Below are 21,004 nucleotides of genomic sequence, written 5' to 3' on the forward strand. Positions count from 1 at the left end.
GTGGTACTGATAACAATAATAGGCTGTAAAAACTCAAGTCAAATATAGTGAGTAGCTTTGAAACTAAAATGTATTATGTTAATCAGTAAATTACCAGAGTCAAAAGTGATATATATTAAAAGAATCAATATTAAGAGTTTTACTTAACTGTTTTATGGGGATATTTCATAGGTTTTTTTTGGGGGGGGTACTTATCTGAAGTGTTAAAACAAAATTATTCATTAAAATAGTGTCATTAAAGCATTTAAACCTACCTAGCTATGTGAAAACTGAAGCCCATTTGTTTTCTTTCAGAATGCACCAAGAGTCTCAGATTTCTTTATAGTCCATTCGTAATGAACCAGACAGATTTTTCAAATAGCAGCTTATCTATAGCAAATATTAATTGACTTCTTATTGACATTAACATTTATTCTGCTTAATTAAATCATTTGTTGACATTTAGCACTATCTGTTGACATACCTCTGCATGAAAACTGATTTAGAAATCATTTGTTTTATTTCCCCTCTTCAAGGAAGACAGGGATGCTGGAGCTGGGGTGGGAGTTGGAAGGAACCCTGGCTCCAAATGGTGGTTTGCATTAGATGATGCTGGAGATTGTATTTACAACACAGAATAGGATTAGGGAAAGAGGAGGAGGGGAGGGGAGGGCTAGGAAACTAGACAGTTTCCCAGCTTCTTCTGAATTAGGTCTTCACAGTATGACTTCATTATTTTAAATGTTGCAAACTCTCAGAATATTAGACATTTATATTTAAATGTATGCACAAGATGACATTCATTATTTGCTATTTTGGGTTCCCAAATAACAGATAATGGAGCTGTTACTCAGCTTTGAGTCAGTAATTGCTTGCAAATTTCCTTTCCTCCTCTCCCCTCTCCTGTCCTACTTACTCCTCTACTCTGTTTTAATCTCCCACTTTCCCTGCTGCTCTCTTCTCCTTTCTCTCCTCCCCTCTCCTTTCCTTTCCTTCCCCTCTCTTCTCTCTTCCCTTGCTCTCACCTCCCTTATTCCAACAATTCCCCTTTCCCTCTTCCCTCCTTTACATTTCTCTCTTCCCTTCTCCCTTCCTCTTCCCATCTTCACCCCATCTCTTTCTTTTTTCTACTTTCCTTCCCCTCCCTTGCTCATTCCTCTCCCTTCTCCCATTCTCTCCCCTTCCCTATACCTCCTTTCCTTCCTTCCTTCCTTTTATTTTATATATAGCCTATTAAAGTTACACTTCAAGCATAGAAAAATTACTGACAGAAGGAAAATACCACAAGGTCTAGATTCTAAATAGGTCCACAATGACTGCTTTGTAAATCTTCATGAGTCATCATGAGTCACTGAGACTCTCAGCCCAGGTGGCCAAAACTTAATGGAAGCTGCCAAAGGTATAGAGAAAATGTTAGAGGAAATGGAAAACTCATGCAAGTAATCACCATAAAAACACACTTCAGGTGTCAGGATGTAAAAAGAATTGAATCCATGGCAACGGAAGGAAAAATCTGACTCTAGTGATGATGTTATGAGAATGGACTGACTTTGGTAGAGGTGAATGAGGAATCAGAAGCTAGGAAATGAATCAGTAGAAATAGAAAGACAGAAAAATTTGGAGAGCCTAAACTGGGCAAGACATTTAGGGATGAGAAGAAATGTGTCCTTAAAATGTTAGGGAGTGTGGGATAGAGGATAGGATAGTGAACTGGGGTGAGAGATCTGGGTTCTCCCACCAACTTCTTGAGTGATCTTGGACAGTTAATTCATTTTATTTCTATGAGATACATTTTTTTTGCATGTTTACAAAAAAAACCACAATAGTGTTGGATCATAGGGCTTCCAACTTTTGTGATTTAATATAAGCAAGGGAAGATTATGTGAGTGAGTGAGCCTTGAAACTGTTTGGCAGCAGCTACCACAGATGTGGAAAAGGAGATATTTAACATCGGAGAAATCAGTAGGGTTTTCAGGTTTCCTCCACCTCTCAGAGAATCAAAGATTTTAGAGCTAGGAAAAAGTGAAAAAGGAAATTGAGGATTCATCCTTAATCCATCCTAGTAACTGCATGGAACAACTAGTCATTTAGGTAATTCATGAGTATCTAGTATGGAGGGAAAAGAAATGAAAGAGAAAAACAAGGACATTTTAGAAGGAGACTACCTGAAAGAAGAAAAACCTGAAGCTCAATGGTATGTAATTATGATGACCAAGTTTGGCCCCAGAGAAGAAATAAAAAGTGTTCCTTCTCTTACCCATCTTTGCAGAGGGAGGGGACTGTGAGTGTGGAATAGTGCATATATTATCAGACATGAGTAATGTGATGGTTTTATTGAACTATTTAAAATATGTATATGTATTTTTAATATTTGGTATTGCTCCCTGGGCTAAAGGGAGGGGAGAGAGATAGACTGGAAAATGAACATGTCAGAAAAACAAAAAATGCCCTTAAAATAAAATTTAAATATTTAAATAAATTAATAAATATAATAAATAAATAAAATAAATATTTTTAAAAGAACAATATAACTAGGAGGTCATTGATAGGACATTGATGGCATAGTATAATGGAAAGGTTGCTGTTAGAACCTACAATCCTAGGTTATAAATTTGACTGACTGGCTGTTCCTTTGGCACTTCTCTAATATGGAGTTTAGAAGGCTTTGAGTAGCTTTATGACACATCCCACATTGTCTCCCAGTTGAAAGAAGGATATGTCCCAAGGCCAATTAATGTGGCTATATCCTGATGTATTATCATTTTTAAACCCTTATCTTCTGTTTTAGAATCCACACTAAGTATCAGTTCCAAAACAGAAGAGCAGTAAGGGCTAGGCAATTGGAATTAAGTGACTTGCCCAGGATCACACAGTTAGGAAGTGTCAGATCAAATTTGAACCTAGAACCTCTCATCTCTAGGCTTGGCCCACTAAGCATTGAGCTGCCTAGTTGTCCCCTGATGTATTATTTTCAATATTTTTACTAGCATCAGATGGTATCTGCAGTTTGATAAATGAAAATTGTAGAGAAACTTACAAATCCATGTTCTGCAACATATGTCGGCAACCCACTAACAAGAGACCAGTGATCTGTAGGAGGTGTCCTTAGGTTAAAAAAAAAAGGAAATTATGGGACACATAAATATAAGCTAAATAAAATTTGTCAGTAAATAAAATAAAAATCATTTGCCACTCACAGCCTCATTTATAAGAATACTTACTGAATGACTTTGATCTCTTCTTTTCCATGCAGAATATAATCAATAATCTTATAAAAGATAATTTCCTAAATGAAAGGGACAGGTTAAGAATCACAGTCAGAAGGAACAAAGAAGCCTCTTTCTTGTAAGAAACTTGTATTTTGAGAAATATTTTTCATAAGAACACTTTAAAGCAGATAGTCCTGCATCTTCTCTACCTCTCATCTCCCCCAAGATATCTTTTCTTCCTGATATAAATGTCTGTGTCTATGTATTATAAGTTCTAGCAGAACTAAGAGTAAGTCACTGCCTACCTAGCTGCACAATAAACCTATTTCTGACTAAATGTAGTTGTTTGAAAAATTGGGTTTTGGTCAAATTTGTGTGGGGGGATAGGGAAGAATATGTTCATTTGCCATATTACCAGATTTAATCCTTTCCTTCCCCAAACTTTTAACTTTGATTGTTTCAGAGATACAGAAATAGGCTGATAAGAATTAAAATTTGATCTCAAAAAGTCATATCCAGCTCAATTTTAAGTGAGAGTTTGATTTTTCCCATCTGTAAAATAAAGTTTCCTAAAGATAGAGACTATGTCTTGACTAAGTGAATGAATGAATGAAAAGGTGTTTATTAAACACTTACTATGTGCTAAGCACTGGAGATATAAATAAAAAGAGCCCTCAAGTTTACATGCTAGCACTGGGAGACTGTACATAAAGGGAATAGTTGATCAGGGAGTAGTGCTTTGGTCTTGAAATTTATAGGGATGGTAATTTGAATCATGGAGGAGGAGGCATAGATTGACAATAATTCTTCCAGGAACAATGGCAAGGGTGAATAATATATCATCCCGTTGGTATGGAACTCAAGTTTCTCCAGCGCTCAAGAGAACCATAGAATATTTGGAGCTAGAAGAAAGTGAGGAAGGGAGTTGAAGATGAACCTTGAATGGTTGTTGAATACACTAAACTGGAGGTGGAGGAAGTTTTCAGAGACTACTTGCAGTTACAAAGTGGCTATAGGGAGTGAAGTAAAGTGTAGCTACTGTCTTCCTGAAGTAGTAAACCAAGAGTAACAATTCCAGTTAGGATGGTGAGCTCCAGGGTATATAGCTTCTCCAAAATCTAGTGCAGGATTTTGCATAGTTTGTTTGTTGGATGGATGAATAGATGAATGGCTAGATGGATGGATGGATAGATGAATGATTGGATGAGTGACTTTCCTAGTCCACATTTGTTCATGTGTGGAACCTCCTCCCCAGAATAGAACTAGGACCCAGGATTTTCTTCCATCCATGTGAAGTGAGCCAAGGAAAGACTTTCTTTGAACTTACCCTGCCATCTGGTGTCTTGGGACCTTTATATGGTTCTACTTCTCCAAGCTTGATGGGCCACTCATCATAGAACTCCTTCAAATAATTAGGTTTGAATGTTATTCAGCAAAATAGTTCACAAATCAATCTCTTCTAGATATATCTTGTGTGGTCATATAGTTCAGTGTATTTCAAAGCGTTTCTTATTCATAGTCATAGAATTGTCTAGATAACTTTAGAGGCCATCTAGTACAACACCCTCACCTTACAGATGAAGAAATGGGAAAAGAGTTGAGTGACTTTCCCAAGGTCACATGGCTAGCTAGTCAGTAGAGCTAGGACTAGAATTTAGAGTAGTGTTCTTTCTATACCATCACAGCTTTTTGCTCACACCACTTCAAATATCAAGGGCATTAAGGAAAAAATGATCATTAGTAGACACGGGGTTTAACTGCCAAGGATTACAAAATGGTGAGCAACAAGCTCTCTATACTTCACCAAAAGTGATAAACATCCTCACAGATTCTCTTTTTAAATTAAAAAAAAATTTTGTCATAAAGCCAATAGCTGCAACTTTATCTGAGACAAGAACTTGCAATATATTTTTAGCTAGTCATTTAAATAGATCAGGTGAATTGTCAAGCTAATTGCATTTTATATGATGAGTGTATGATTCATAGGAGACTGTAGATAGGGGGGAAAATCAATGGAATGATGAAAACCTTTTCTTTGGTCATGTCCAGTAGGCCAATGGAGTATCTTTCACAGCTCAAATAGGTTCTAATGGTATATAGGGCTTTGTGAAATTGTCGCTCAATATCTGTAAGTTCTTCAAATACTTTGTTGGCTGACCATAAAAGGACCTGTGAATAATTGTAAGAAAAAGAAAAAATGAAAAATATAGTCTTTAGCTATATTAGAAAGATTAGAGTATTCACATCAGGCAAAACAAATATTATTTATGATATTTTATGAATATATTCAGCAGACTTCCAATGTACCCAGTTCTCCTTGAAGTAGAATTGAGAGTAGATAACTGAAAATACAGTAAGGAGACATCTTTCATGGGTTAAACAATGGGGACAGAAAAGGTAGTGTAGTATTCTAACATGCAGAGTTGTACCTAGAGAAAATTTGAATGTATAAATCTCTAAAAATGGTAACTAAGATAGGGGCAGGGTGAACAAGAAGTAATGAGGGCAAGTTTTGGTCCTTTACTTCCTATTAATGGATTTATCTTTTACTTCTGTTTTCTCTGCCAAGGAGAATGATGTTTAGAATGGTAAGGAAAGAACAAAAGTGGCTAATAGGAAGTTGATAACAAAGATAAATAAGGATATAGAGAGTACCTAGTGGTCCAGATAGAAAGCCATAATAAACTTATGCTTAGCATAGTTCCTAGCACATAGTAGGTGCTTAATAAATGTTGGTTGAGAGATTAATCATAGTCTAGAAAAACAAAGGAACTGTCAAATGCCATTGCTGAGCCAATATCAGTGATATTTAAAAGATTTTGAAGAATAGAAGCAGAGCCTGAGCAGCCTAAATGTTCCAATTGTCAGAAAAGAAAAGAGAGGGGAGATACAAACCATAGGCTAATGAGTTGGATTTGATTGTTGGCAAAACACTGGAATGTATTATTAAATGGATGATTAAATCATAAAAAAAGAAGCAGTGAGCATAAATACCATTATAATTTCATAAGGAATAGGTCATATCAGACTAACTTTGCTATTTTTTTATACCTAGAATTGGTAGATCAGGAGGATGTAAATATACATTTATCTATATTTTAGCAAAGCATTTGAAAAATGTTTCTATTTTTGTGTAAAATATGAAGATTTGGATAAGATTACACTATAATTAGGAAGATTCAGAATAAATTGATGGATGAACCACAAAGAATAATTATTAATGGTTCAATGTGGAGATCTCCAGTAGATGATCTCAGAAAACCATGCTTGGTCATGTCCATTTTACCATTTACATTCATGATTTGGATAAAGACAGAGATGGCAGAAAATGCAGAGATGTTTATCTAGTTTGCAAATGACATAGAACTGAGAAAGATGTATAATATATTGGACAACTAAATTGGGATTAAAAAAGACTGACAAGATTGAGCACTAACTTGTAAGATGTACTTTATTAGGAATAAATGTAAAATTTTATACTTGGGCTCAAAAAATAAAAACAATTTCACAAGTGGCAGAAAGGAGAAAGGCTAAATAGCAACTTGTCAGAAAAACATCTCAGAGTTTTAGTGGACTACAAGTTTATGTGAGTCAAAAATATTAGATGGGCAACTAAAAAAGCTAGTACAAACTTAGAATGCATTAAGAGAGATAGTGTTCAGAACTGGGAGAGAATAATACTAATATTTAATTTTCTATAGTGCTTCAAGGTTTATAAAGCATTTTCCTTGTGCTATTTCATTTGATAACAAATCTACTGTACTTTATCCAGGTCAAATAATATCTGGAGTATTATATTTGGTTCTGGATATAAAATTCCAGGAAGGCTGTCAGGTTGTTTTTTTTTTAAGGTTTTAATTCCTTAAAAACTCCTATCTCCCATCATAGAATCAGTACAATGTACTAGTTCTAGAGCAGAAAACTGGTAAAGAAGGACTGGGCAATGGGGATTAAATAAATTGCCCAGAGCCACACAGCTAAGAAGTGTCTGAGGTCAAATTTGAACCTAGGACCTCCCATCTCTCAACCTGGCTCTCTATCCACTGAGCCACCTAAATGTCCCCTTGTTTTATTTTTTAAAAACAAGTATTTATTAGGAGTCAAAGACAGAAACAAAACAGTTTCTGTCCTCAATTAACTTACATTCCATTAGGAGAGAGAACATAGATGCATAAAAGTGTATAAAAAATATGGACAGAATATATCTGAGGACACTGAGAAGTAGAAGAGACCCTAGCTACTGTAGGCATAGGAAAGACCTCGTGTAAGAGGCAGAAAATTTGAGCTGAGCTTTGAAGGAAACAAGGCATTCTAGGAGAAAAAGGTAAGAACAGGTGTTCCACATATGGGAACAGTATTAGAGCAATCATGACAAGTTTTGGTGACATCCTTCTGCCTTGACAAGTCTTTGACACGTGTTCTCTCTTTCTCTCTCTGTCTGTCTGTCTGTCTGTCTGTCTGTCTGTCTGTCTCTCTTTTCATGCACTGGCTCTGGATTTCCTCTTCTTTCTCCTTTTTCAGTTAAAAAGAACTTTAGGCTCATAATTAACCTATCAGGGGTCTCACTTCTGTAAGGATTTTGTCATCATAAGCCCCTAGAACCAGAATCATTTTCTGGAAATAGCACCAGAATCTTGTACATACTCATGCACAGAATTTGAAGCACTGGCACAGTATATCAGCTTCCCACCCACCATAGTACTATCTATAGGCTCCCATTTCTCTGTTTACAACCACTGCTTAATAGAGCGTGTGGCACATAGTGGGTGCTTTAAAATGCTTATTGACTGATTATATTCAACAACTTCTCCTTCTCCCCCCAAAATCAAAAGACGAGACTTCAGGCCATGGGCCAGACTGTAATCAACAGTACCAAATCTAAAAAGAGGAGTACAGAGATTATTTATGGCGTAGCTAAATTATCTCTACATAGCTATCAATCTGCCTTAGCAATCTCAACCCTAATACCCATGCCAACTCCTAGGGATTCTGGAGAAATTTGATCCCATTGTCCCTTGTGTACCTTTCTCAGAATTGTTAGCAAAAGAATATTTTGGTGACTGGGTTCATTATTCCTTTACCTGAGTTTTTCGAGTTTCAATACTATGGAGATATGCCATGTGGTGCTGCCTTAGAACAAGAGAAACAAAATGGAGGTATTTGGAAAAAACCTACAAATAAAAAAAGGAAAGGAATATATGATTAATTATTAAATTCATTTGTGGGGGAAATGGTGATCCACATATAGGAAATATATAGGTTTAATATAGGAAACTTCCTGTATAGGAGCTTCTTCCACGGAGGCAGATAGATTATTTGTTGTTCAGTTGTGTCTGACTCTTTGTGACCACATTGGGGTTTTCTTGGTAAAGATATTGGAATGTTCTTTTTCTGACTCATCTGACATATAAGGAAACTGAGGCAAAAAGGGTTAAGTGATTTGCTCAAGTTCACATGGCTGGTAAGTGTCTGAGGCCAGATTTGAACTCATGGAGCTGAGTCCACTCCATCACCTAGTTTCCCTAGATAGACCACTACTTATTTAATTAATTTAATATAATTTACAGGCTTAAAGATGCCTGGATTTCTGATAAATTAAATGACTTGTCCATAAATATGTAGCAGAGGCAGATCTCCAAGACTGTGCCTGTAGGCTTTATGCCATGCTGCCTTTCATTCTGAAACAAGAGGCAAATGAGGATGAAATCTCATTTCTAATCCCTTCCATTAAAAATGGAAGCTCTATCTGCTCCTTGTCTCCACCCCCCCCCCCACATTACCTCTTCATCCTCCTTAGTAAACGCAGGTGCGTTCACTTTGTTTACAGCCATCATGACAGCGAGGACCTCCTTGCCCATCATAATAGGCATTGTCAGCATATTCTTAGTGGTATAACCAGTTTGCTTATCCAGAAAGTCAGAAAAATGGCTGTTCTGAAATAAAAGAAATATTTATTCATGATTCAATCCTTGATGAGGGGGAGCTACTCTTCCTTTGGGTGATTTTTATTTTTTTTTTAATTGAAAATCTTTATTTAATTAATTAATTTAGGATATTTTTCCTTGGTTACGATTCATGTTCTTTCCCTCCTCTCCTCCCCCTCCCCCTGTAGCTGACCCACAATTCCACTGGGTTTTACATGTGTCATTGATTAAACCTATTTCCATATTATTTATATTTGCACTAGGATGATCTTTTAGAGTCTACATCCCCAATCATATCCCCATCAACCCATGTGATCAATCATATGTTTTTCTTCTGTGTTTCTACTCCCACAGTTCTTTCTCTAGATGTGGATAGTGTTCTTTCTCATAAATCCCTCAGAATTGTCCTGGATCATTGCATTGCTGCGAGTAGAGAAGTCCTTTAGGTGATTTTTAAACCACTCCCTCCCTCAACATCTCTCCTTTTGGAAGAATGGCTTTCTTTTCAAAAAACAAAGGGGAGTAAATTAGGAAGGCCTCATCTCCAAAACCATCCCAAACTAGTCAGAACACACCTCTCTACGGGCTATCCTAGCCACTGCCACCTTATTTACTTATTGCTCAGAGAGATCTTGATAGAAGTTTTCTCTTTCCAACCTGGGGAGTTAGAAAAATAATTTCCCCCTCTGCTTTGAGTCCCCAGTCATTGTTGGTTAAAAAAATAAAACAGAAACAAAAAACTTGCAAGAAATGACAGTTTTTGAATAATATGGAAATAGGTATCAAGAGATAACATTTGTATAACCCAGTGGAATTACTTGTCAGCTCTGGGAGGGGAGAGGGAAAGAAAATCAATCATGTAATATTTAAGTATTAAATATTAAAATATTTTTAAAATAAAATTTTAAATAAAAATAAGAAATGACACTTTTAAATTTGTTTTCCCTCCTAGATGCCCTCTAATTTTCCCTCTCTGATTCAATTCAGCAATGGTACACCTAGATTAGCAAGCTCACACATACATCCCCTTCCCAGGAAGGCATGAGAAGAGCCAAGGAAATCTAAAGGGAAAAGAGAAATGAAGACTAAACACCTTAGAGTACATAGTGGGGGCTTGGGTGGGTGGAAGGGGTGGTCAGCAATACAGTCTCTGTTCCTTTGTGCCACATGTAATATCCATTCACTCAGCCCGGTCTTGGATTCTGGTACTGATGGGCTCAGAGTTCTTCCATCCACTTCTATCTGCTCATGTGCTTCTCTGGCTATTTCTCCTCCTTTGCCCCAGCCCCATGTTTACCTGCTTCTCTGATTTCCTTCCCCATAATCTCTCTGAGGGGAAGGGCCAAAGTTTGGCCCCATCAGTCAAAAGGTCAAATTCCCGAAGGATCAAAGACGGAGATTTCTTCCTGAGAAAGTCTCCATCCTTCTTATCTATCTCCTTGGCAACAAGACAATGCCACAAAGGACACCATATAATAAAAGTGGGATAGGAGAGTGATTCTACCAGAGCAATTTTCTAACTGGATAATTGGCTGGAATGAAGTTAGGTTTGGATTTTGCAGCTTTATTAGTGGAGTTTTAAAGGCAGAGAGTGATTTCACAGAAGCAATTTTCTAAATGGATTGAGTTGAGTGAGGTTAGAGTTGGATTTTGCAGCTTTATTAGTGGAATTCTAAGGAAACAGAGATATGGGTTGGTCAGGTGGTGAGTATGAAGGATAACTGATAGCACCTTGATATTCCCACAGTGTAAAGGGAAAGGAAGGAAGGTTCCTAGTTTGTTTCATGGCCCTCTGTGGTAAAATGAGGGAAGGAGATTGCCAAAAATGCCATGAGACAGATGAACCCGATAGATTGTGACCTTCACGGTAGGATTTGGTTATAATCAAGGCAGTGGTAAAGCTCAAATGAGATAATGGATGTAAAGTATGTTGCAAGTCTCAAAACTCTATATAAATGCCCATTTTTATTATTATTCTCCAGTCATTAGGACTCCAGTGTGGTGATAACTTAAATACATAAACTTTCTAAAGCACTCAAAACACTTTATGGAACATTAGATAGGTGTGCTGGAAAAACTAAACTAAACTAACAATCAGGTTATTTTTTTTTGGAAAATATATGCACATTCTTTTAAGTTGCATTATTATTGCTTTATTCACTCTAGAAATCAACAAAATAATAAGTTTGTGACTGGGATTTCTGAGTTGCAAAAGCTCACAACAAAAATTTAACTTGCAAGCCAGCTAGAATGGACTCCAGTATAGCCCTGGTTAGAAGCATTTTCAGGGTAATACTATATAGAGTAATAATCATAACTGTTACCCTATCAGGTTTGCAAAGGTCATTATTGGCTGTTATTTCATTCAATTCTTACAATCCTTTGAGGTAGATGCTAATATTATCCCCATTTTACAGATGGGTCTGAGAAAATGCACAGGATCAGAAACTAATAATAAGAGTCAGAGCTGAATTTTGAATTCAGGGTATTCTGATGTCAAAACTACTATTCTAGTCCATGTACCTGGCTGCCTATATGCAACACTGGTGCCTACATGTATAGTTGTGAGCACAAGTCACAATCTAAGTAGCTATTTTTCATAGATCTGAAAGATTCTGCAGAACTAATAATTCTTTCAGAAAGGATTAAATCAAAGCCATTCAAGATAATCCTCTAGGAAAAGAGGTCTTGTAGAAGTAAGTCCACTCCTGGGTCCTGACCATATTAGTAAGATTCCCCCCCCCCCCATTTCCTATTCTTCCTGTGCCCTCTTTTGCGCCCATTGGAGATGAAGTCTATATAGCTCTAGGCTAGACATCCACCATAATTTATGCTCACCTCTTGGCCTTTCAGGTCTCAGAGAAGAAGAAAAATGTAATAAAATTGTGAGACATCATTAGCAAATAGTTTTGCTGTCAGTTATTGTCACAATAGGAGATGATGACTAGACTAGACTTATGCTGTCACTGCTCTAGGGAACACTTGAGCAAGGAAATTTTGTCTACATGCATCTCTCATTTTAGTGTCCTTCAAGATAATGCATTTTTTATAAAGCGAAGGTTTGTGGCAACTCTATTGAGCAAATCTATTGGTGCCATTTTTTAAACAGAATGTGCCCATATGGTATATCTGAAACATTTGGTCATTTTCTCAATATTTAAACTTTTTCATGATTATTGTATCTGTTATGGTGATCTGTGGTCATGATTTTTTATATTACTATTATAATTATTTTGGGGGTGCCACTTGTAAGAGGGGGGATTTAAGCAATAAATGTCATATGTGCTCTTTCTGCTCCACCTACTAGCTGTCCATTCTCTCTCCCTTTCCTCAGGCCTTCTCGTTCCCTGAGATACAACAATATTGAAATTAGGCCAATTAATAACCCTACAAGTGAAAGGAAGAGTCAATTGATGTGGCAAACTTTATTGTTGTCTTATTTTAAGAAATTGCCACAGCCACTTCATCCTTCAGCCACCACCACCCTGATCCGTCAGCCACCATCAGTACTGAGGCAAGATCTCCCCCCCAGTAAAAAGAATAGAACTTGCTGAAGGCTCAGATGATGGTTAGAATTTTTAGCAATAAAGTATTTGTTAATTAAGGCATGAACATTTCTTAAGACTTAATACCATTATATACTTAATTGATTTAAAAATAGTACAAACATAACTTTTATATGCAGTAGGAAACAAAAAAAATCATGTCGCTCACTTTATTGCAATATTTGCTTTATTTTGGTAGTCTGCAATCAAACCCACCATATCTCACACGTCTGCCTGTACCAACAACACTTTGGTACCTTCTCTGCAAGTTACAGTCAGCCCAATCACAAAACCAGCCAATGAATTGACTTAGTAGGTACCATGTTCCCTCTCACTAGAGATTTTCAGTGGAAGGTTGGTTGGGTATATCATAAGAATTCCTGGTCAAGTAAGAGTTGTATTAAACATTTGAGGTCCCTTCCAATTCTGAAACTGATTCCACGAAGCAACTCTGAGGTACATAGTATAAATATTATGATCTCCTTTTTATAGAAGAATCTGAAACTCTCAGGAGTAGAGAGACTTGTGATCAAGAAGCAGAATTAGAAAATGGTGCCAGGCTTCTGATTCCAAGTCCTCCATCCACTATCATATTGCTTCTCACTATGTTTACTCTGTGTTGTGACACCATTTTCTTGGTTCACATACCAAGTAATCCTCTAGATATTGAAATTATGCATTTTTAATAGTGGAAATTTGAAATTAATAAGACAGAAGAGCCCCTTAATAGGAATTGTATTGGGGAAAGAAGCTGGAAACAACACTATGAAAATGATGAGAAATTGAAAAATCTGAACTTCCCTTTAGCATCTTACTTTGGAACCTAGGTTGAAATTCTTCAACATGCTGTGAGTAGTCTACAGACAGAAGAGCAGGTTCATGAGTGAATAAGTGATAAAATAATTAAAAGGTGGACAGCTGATGAATGGAGAAGTGATCCCCAGCCCAGAGGCCCTCTTTTCCCCACCAGGAGAGGAGAATGGGCTTTCAGAAATCTGCATATGGGTCTCTTCAATCCCTTTTCTAGAGTTAGGGGTTCATGAGTTAAGACAGGGTTAAGGCAGTTCATGGGTTTTGTATTAAAATTAACTATGTAGGGGCAGTTAGGTAGCACAATGGATAGAATACGAGGCCTGGAGGCAGGAGGACTTGGGTTCAAACCTGGAGAAATAAAGGAACAATCTCAGTAGCATTAAAGTAGGACAAATAAGTAAGCATATTTTAAAAGAAGAAACAAAGGGAGAATAGAAATTATTTTTGTTATTCAGTCACTTTTCAATCACGTCCAATTCTTCATGGCCCCATTTGGGGTTTTCTTGACAAAGAAACTTCAGTGTTTTGCCATTTTCTTCTCTAGTTCATTTTACAGGTAAGGAAAGTGAGGCAAGCAGTTAAATGACTTGTCCAGGGTCACATAGTAAATGTCTGAGGCCAGGTTTGAACTCATAAAGTTGAGTCTTCCAACTCCAAGTTCAGCACTCTATCCTTTGCTGCACCTAGCTGCCCATAATAGGAATCATAGACATAGTTTATAGGTTCCAGTGTTCTATGGGACTTTGGACAAACTCCTTAAATTTCTCTGGTCCACACATTTGCAAAATGAAGACATTAGATTAAATGATCTCTGAGGGCTCTTTGACATCTTTGATTCTATAGTTTTTCTGTTAAAATTCACATCTCTGATAAATAATTTCTTAGTAAGGCAATTCAACCCAGGACCCCTGACTTCTTTCTAAAGGAAAAGAAGGTAATATCAAGTCTACCCACTTGGTAACCATCACAAGCAAAATTTATCCCCATGAGTCACTTTGGGGACACGCTCTAATTTAAAGATACCCTGGCACAAAGACAAAATTCTCTCACTTTGGGAAATGATCTCTCTGCATTTTTCTACCCCAACACTCTCCTTTGTAGAAGTCTGCCGCCATGTCCCCAAAACCTGGCTCCCTTCAGGAATTTTTTCTACCAGGATTGTGCTTCCAGATTACAAACAATTCTAGTTGCATTTCCCACAAGCACCAGGGCTAGTCTTCTCTGAGAAGACTGTTCTTTTCTTAAAAAACAAAAAACAAAAACACCCAACTTGTTTTTTGAGATACCTTTTGTCTTTACTGGCAATGTTTCCTTAGAATGCCCTGGTTGAATCTCTAGCCTGGCACCACAGAAGATTTCATGAGACAAACAGTTAGTCACTTTATGCTCAACCCTGGGGAAAAACATTTACTCACCAGGAAGAACAGATGAATTGATAACATATTTGGAACAAACAATCTGTCAACCTCAGAAGCTGTGGGTTGTGGGCTGAATAAACCTTCAGGAGGCCCCAGGTTCTTGTCTATCAGATAACAGGAAAAGAGGGCGGCAAAAATGGGAAAAAGTTTCCTTTATTAGCCCTCTCCCTACTCATGCCAAGTAATGAAGGGGGTTCCACCAAGAATTACCACATGAAAACCCAGTAGAGTTGCACATTGGCTACAGGAGAGGGTTGGGGGGAGGGAAAGAACTTGAATCTTCTTGTAACCATAGAAAAATATTCTAAATTAATTAAATAAATTAAAATTAATTAAAAATTAAACATAAACACAAATAAATAAATAAAAATAAAAATTTCAATCACTATAAAAAATCACTGGGTCCTTAGGCTACAAGTTTTACTTTTCCATGAAACCCTCCCAGAAAAAAAAAAATCCAAACTATTCATTTTGTGCTCGGGTCACCTACCTTGGTTACATCCGGAATATTAAAGGATTTTTTAGTATGAGCAACCCAACCCACAATCCCAATGTCTAGAGGAAAAACAGTTTCTCTGTCAGGAGGCACGAGGCTCTCCTCCAGCTTGGAGGTTGGGGTAACATTGAGCAGTCTTGATGCCACCTCCGGAATTCCATTGCGTGATCGGCAAATGAACATGCTACAGCGGTCAGCAGATAGCAAGTGGGATAGTCTCTGTAGACCCTTGTGCACCAATGCCTCCATGCTGGCTGCTTCATCGTGCATGTTCTGGAGCATCTCAAAGATCAAGGCTGACTCCTCTACTTGGGTCATCTCATGGAAGGAGACGCTGTCCTTGATGGATGCTGGGCTGCTTTTGAAGACTTCTCCCAGCACCTCTACCCGCAGTTTTTTGTCAAAATACTCCTTAGCAAACTGAGGATTGTTTCCTAAATATTTCTCCACATCCTCCTTGGTGATCTCACCCATTTTGTTTTTGCCTTTTGCTTCGGGAGAACTGAATTGCTTGTGAAACAATAACAGCAATGGTGATGGGAGTGGAGGAACACGCACTCTCACAGGAGGCTGCTGAGGAAAGAGGTACGGCTTCCCAGAGGAGACATCTTGCAGCCGCCCCCCAACCTTCTCAAATCCCAGAGATGTGACAGAAGGCGCTGGCTTAGCGTCCTCTTAGCAGGGTAGCCTGGAAGCTGTGACTTTAAGAGATGTTCAGGACACTAAGTCCTGTGGGCATAATTAGCTCCTAAATCCTGAGAGAATCATTTGAGCATCTTAGATCAATCCATTCTTAGACTTCAAATTACAAATGACTGTCATAGGCAGTGGCACAGCATTGGTTAAAGTCTTAGGCAAGAACAAAAATCAGAAATTGTATTGATTCAGTATTTTTTGTGTAAAGTGAATGCCTTTTCATTGAAGCAAAGACTATCTTTAGTTTTAAACTATAAATAATAGTTTATAATGATAAGTGAATTTTAGAAGTATGTTCTAATTTACCAAATCTTACTTCTTCAGAAAGGTGGACCATTTTTGAGTACCTTTAATTCTAATCAAGGAAGAAAACTTTATTTAAACAAAATCTTTAATGATTTGACTGTGAAATAAGCTATGATGGCATAATCATGTAGGATGTTAGTAGTATACATTTTAACCATTTGAATTCAATATTGTGCGTTTGAACCAACATTTATGATATGTAGATATTACTATTAATGACATAACACAAAATAGTCTCTGTAACAGGGAAGAACAATGGAGAAATCCACTGTGTGGCCATTTACATTGTAAACATGATGTCCTTAAATTTCCCTATTTAAAAAAAACTCTGATGATGGATGGCAGGCATAAGCCATGGTGTTAGTTCTCTAACCAAAATGGAGCACAGTGCATGGCACATAAGACTCTTAGGGAATGCCTGTTGATTGAAGGTTGATTTTGTATCTATCTTCCATTTATTTCTCCATGAACATGTTATATCCTCCTAGTAAATGACAAGCTCTCTGAGGTCAAGGGACTACTTGATTTTTGTGTCTGTATCCCCAGCCCCCAGCATAATGCTTTGCAAAGTGCAGGTGTATAATAAATATTTGTTAAATGAATGATGGGATTCTAGTCTTTGCTCAGGACTTCATCCACAATATTAGTCAGAATCTTTGAAGACCATTTGTTTTCCCATATGACACTGTTTAACTTTGATATTTAGCAGATTATTGAACTTTGATATTTAGCAGAATTATTGCTGGTCTAAGTGTCATGGAATCTTTACATGTACATGGTAGACACCTTGTATAAAGAGAGTCTTTAAAACTAGATTCTGTGCTCTTGAGTTAAATGCTTTTTGGGGGGTAATAAATAAAGGATAAACAAATAGGATATCATATTTTGATTATGTAACAATCCAGGGCAAGAGGTGGGCTGACCACAAAATCCTCTGATTTTGAGTTTGTTTCTTTTCTTCCCAAACTGGGATGAACCAAATCCCAGGGGATTTTGTAGTCAGTTTATTCCTTGACCTGGGTGGTTACAATTATATTTTCTACATGGTATGTTTTCTATAATTATCAATTGTGTGATTTTAAAGTTATGGTTTGTTGTTTAAAAAAATCGATGAAAGTCTTCTTGTTCCCTTCTATTTTTTTAACTAAGAATGACTTTAATGCATTGATTGACCATTCTTAATTTTTTATTTAATTTAAATGTTTTTTGTTACATTTTAAGTTTTTAAGCTGTCTTTCACTCTCCTTCTCTACCCTGAACTAGAAAAAGCCACCATTTGACAGTTATAACTATATCTATCTATTTAAACATAGATATATCTTACATATTTATAGCTATATGAAAGTACCATACTATTCATACTTCTATTTATCAGTTCTTTCTCTGGAAGTAGTTAGTATCTTCCTTCATAGGTCTTTTGTACTTGATTTGAATATCATAATAATCAGAATAGCTTTGTCATGCTTATAAACTTTATAGATAAAGTAGGCATCTGGGCCATTAGGCCATGGAGGTGACTTGGTTCTTAGAAGCTATACCAAGGCAACATAAGCCTTAACAGGAAAGACCTCAAGTATAATCCCAACAGTGTTTCCCATTTGAGCAGCTTAAATATTTAAATATGGAGAGCCTCCTGACCAGGAGGTGGACATTAGATGAAGAATTTTTTGGCCAGAGTGATCCATGAAACAGACACATGATCCTCTAGAGAAATTGAAAAAGAACTTGAGAAGACATGACTATCCAACCCAACCTGTTACTTTCAAAAAATGAAAGCTACTAGATAAACATGGAAAGTTTAAACTATGCACAACAATCAACACAATGAAGGTGCTGAGAGAACCCAGAAACTATACCAGCTAGCAAATATTGTGTCTTATTACAAGTGGAGAGGCACTTGTAATGTGGCAGCCAGGGGCAACATCAGTTTAGAGCTCCAGCTCATTTGCAAAAAATTATGGACAAGAATGATGTAAAATCAGAAGTATTATTGCCTAACTAACCATCCAAAACCAAAAAATGGAGGAAAGCACTAAAGCTTTCAATCTATTGATATAGCCTTCATGGACACAGGGTGACCTCCTTGCCATCATGATACACTAGAGTAGGAGTTTTATGGAAGAAGTTTACTATAAAAGCTTCATAAAAATATCTATTTTAAAAGTCAAGGCCAGAGAACCAGAAAAAGTAATTCATTTAAACATATATTTTCTTAGTGTATAGGGCTAAAATAAAAGTTTTTTAGAAAATATTTAAAAGTTTAATTCTAATTCAGATTACACCTACCAAAAATAATGAAAATAATAGCTTAAATTTATATAGTACTTTTATAATAACTTATATTTACTTAATACTTTAAGTTTTATAATAAAATAATTAAATTCTTGAAAGACAAAAATATCCCCCCACCCCCAAAAATGTCTCTAGACTGTGCCTGGTTGAAGACCAGTTAAATGGCTTTCACTTTTATTAAATAGCAATTTAACCTATGAAATAGTCAGAATCCTAGAGTATAATGAATGTGTTTTATTTTATTTCTTTATTTTTATATGACTTTTTGGATCATTTTATTGATATTGTATTATAGCCAAGTATTTTTCATGAAACTTTGGCAAAACAAAAAGTTTTTTGGAAGTAAAAACAAAGAGAGTAGATGTGGTTGATTTCTCTGAGATCATCACACAAAAGTTACCTTTCAGATCTGTCTGGCTTTGGTGTAACCCATTGATTCCTTGGCCTGGTCTACTAGTCCACAATTCTCCTCCTTTGTCTTCCTCTTCCCAGCACACACATTCAAACCAAGAGAACCAAACAGTTGATCCCATCACACTTGTTTTCTCTTAACTAAGTGAAGCCATTTGATTGGGAAGAGGAAGAAGAAAAAGAGAATGAAATGAACATTTATTAAGCACTTACTAAGTGCCAAGCACTATGGAAAGTGCCTTAAAATATCTCATCTGATTCCCAAAATAATCTTGTGAGATTTATCTAATTTATAGTTGAGGAAACTACAGCAGACAGAGGATAAGTGACTTGCCCAGGATCACATACAGGTAAAAAGTATCTGAACCTAGATTCTTTTTAAAACCTTCAGAAGAAAAAATAAACAAACAAACAAACAAAAAAACCTTATACCTTCTGTCTTAGAATCAATAGCAAGTATAAGTATTAAGGCAAAAATTCAGTAAAGGTTAGGCAATTGGTAGTAAGTGACTTGCCAGGGTTACACACAGCTAGGAAATTCTAAGGCCATATTTGAATCCAGAATCTCCCATTTCCAAATCTGGCTCTCTATCCACTGAGCCACCTAGTTGCCCCCAGAGGCTAGATTTTAATTCAGTCTTCCTGACTCCATGGGGCAGCTAAGTGGTACAGTGAATAGAAAACCTCAGACACTTGCTAGCTGTGTGATCCAGGGCAAGCCACTTAACCCTGTTTATCTTAGTTTTCTCATCTGTAAAATGAACTGGAGAAGGAAATGGCAAACTGGTTCAGTATCTTTGCCAAGAAAACCCCCAAGGTGGTCTCAAAGAGTTGGACATGACTGAAATCACACACACACACACACACACACACACACACACACACACACACACACACACACAGATTTCAGGCTTAGCCTCCTAGCTACTGAATCACCCAGCTGCCTCTGATTTGCTTTGGCTTGACAGGAGAAATGGGCATGAACAAGCCTTTCCTTAGATAATCAAACTAGATCACTCCAGGGACAATCCAGATGTTGTTTTCTCCAAGCACAGACAGCCTAAATTTTTAGCCAAATGAATTTAACTGATTGATTGCTTTGGTATAATTAAAAACATTCTGAATAACAAAGGCTCAAGGATATCTAGGGAAATAATGAAAAAAAAAATACAAAGGAAGGGGGCTTTGCAGTCCCAGATCTCAAACTATATTACAAAGCAGCAGTCATCAAAACAATTTGGTACTGGCTAAAAGACAGAAAGGAGGATCAGTGGAATAGACTGGGGGCAAGTGACCTCAGCAAGACAATATATGATAAACCCAAAGATCCCAACTTTGGGGTCAAAAATCCACTATTCGATAAAAACTGCTGGGAAAATTGGAAGACAGTGTGGGAGAGATTAGGTTTGGATCAACACCTCACACCCTACACCAAGATAAATTCAGAATGGGTGAATGACTTGAACATAAAGAAGGAAACTATAAGTAAATTAGGTGAACACAGAATAGTATACATGTCAGACCTTTGGAAGGAAAAGACTTTAAAACCAAGCAAGACATAGAAAGAGTCACAAAATGTAAAATAAATAATTTCGACTACATCAAATTAAAAAGCTTTTGTACAAACAAAACCAATATAACTAAAATCAGAAGGAAAGCAACAAATTGGGAAACAATCTTCATAAAAACCTCTGACAAAGGTTTAATTACTCAAATTTACAAAGAGCTAAATCAATTGTACAAAAAATCAAGCCATTCTCCAATTGATAAATGGGCAAGGGACATGAACAGGCAGTTCTCAGCCAAAGAAATCAAAACTGTTAATAAGCACATGAAAAAGAGTTTTACATCTCTTATAATCAGAGAGATGCAAATCAAAACAACTCTGAGGTATCACCTCACACCTAGCAGATTG

At 36.7% G+C, this 21,004-nt stretch overlaps 1 protein-coding gene across 1 annotated transcript in view; it reads right to left on the reverse strand.

Annotated features, from left to right (window-relative positions):
- Positions 1-15,858, reverse strand: part of PDE6C (phosphodiesterase 6C) — an 88,929-nt gene extending 73,071 nt beyond the window's left edge. The window contains exons 1-7 of the mRNA XM_007478791.3: positions 15,379-15,858; positions 8,969-9,121; positions 8,270-8,359; positions 5,217-5,357; positions 4,516-4,590; positions 3,201-3,265; positions 3,017-3,083 (exon numbers count right to left, since the gene is read on the reverse strand). Of these exons, the coding sequence (XP_007478853.1) occupies positions 3,017-3,083; positions 3,201-3,265; positions 4,516-4,590; positions 5,217-5,357; positions 8,270-8,359; positions 8,969-9,121; positions 15,379-15,858 (1,071 nt within the window). The remainder of the gene's footprint in view (positions 1-3,016; positions 3,084-3,200; positions 3,266-4,515; positions 4,591-5,216; positions 5,358-8,269; positions 8,360-8,968; positions 9,122-15,378) is intronic.
- Positions 15,859-21,004: the final 5,146 nt, after the last annotated feature.

The sequence above is a fragment of the Monodelphis domestica genome, chromosome 1, assembly GCF_027887165.1.
Source record: "Monodelphis domestica isolate mMonDom1 chromosome 1, mMonDom1.pri, whole genome shotgun sequence".
NCBI classification, from domain to species: domain Eukaryota; kingdom Metazoa; phylum Chordata; class Mammalia; order Didelphimorphia; family Didelphidae; genus Monodelphis; species Monodelphis domestica.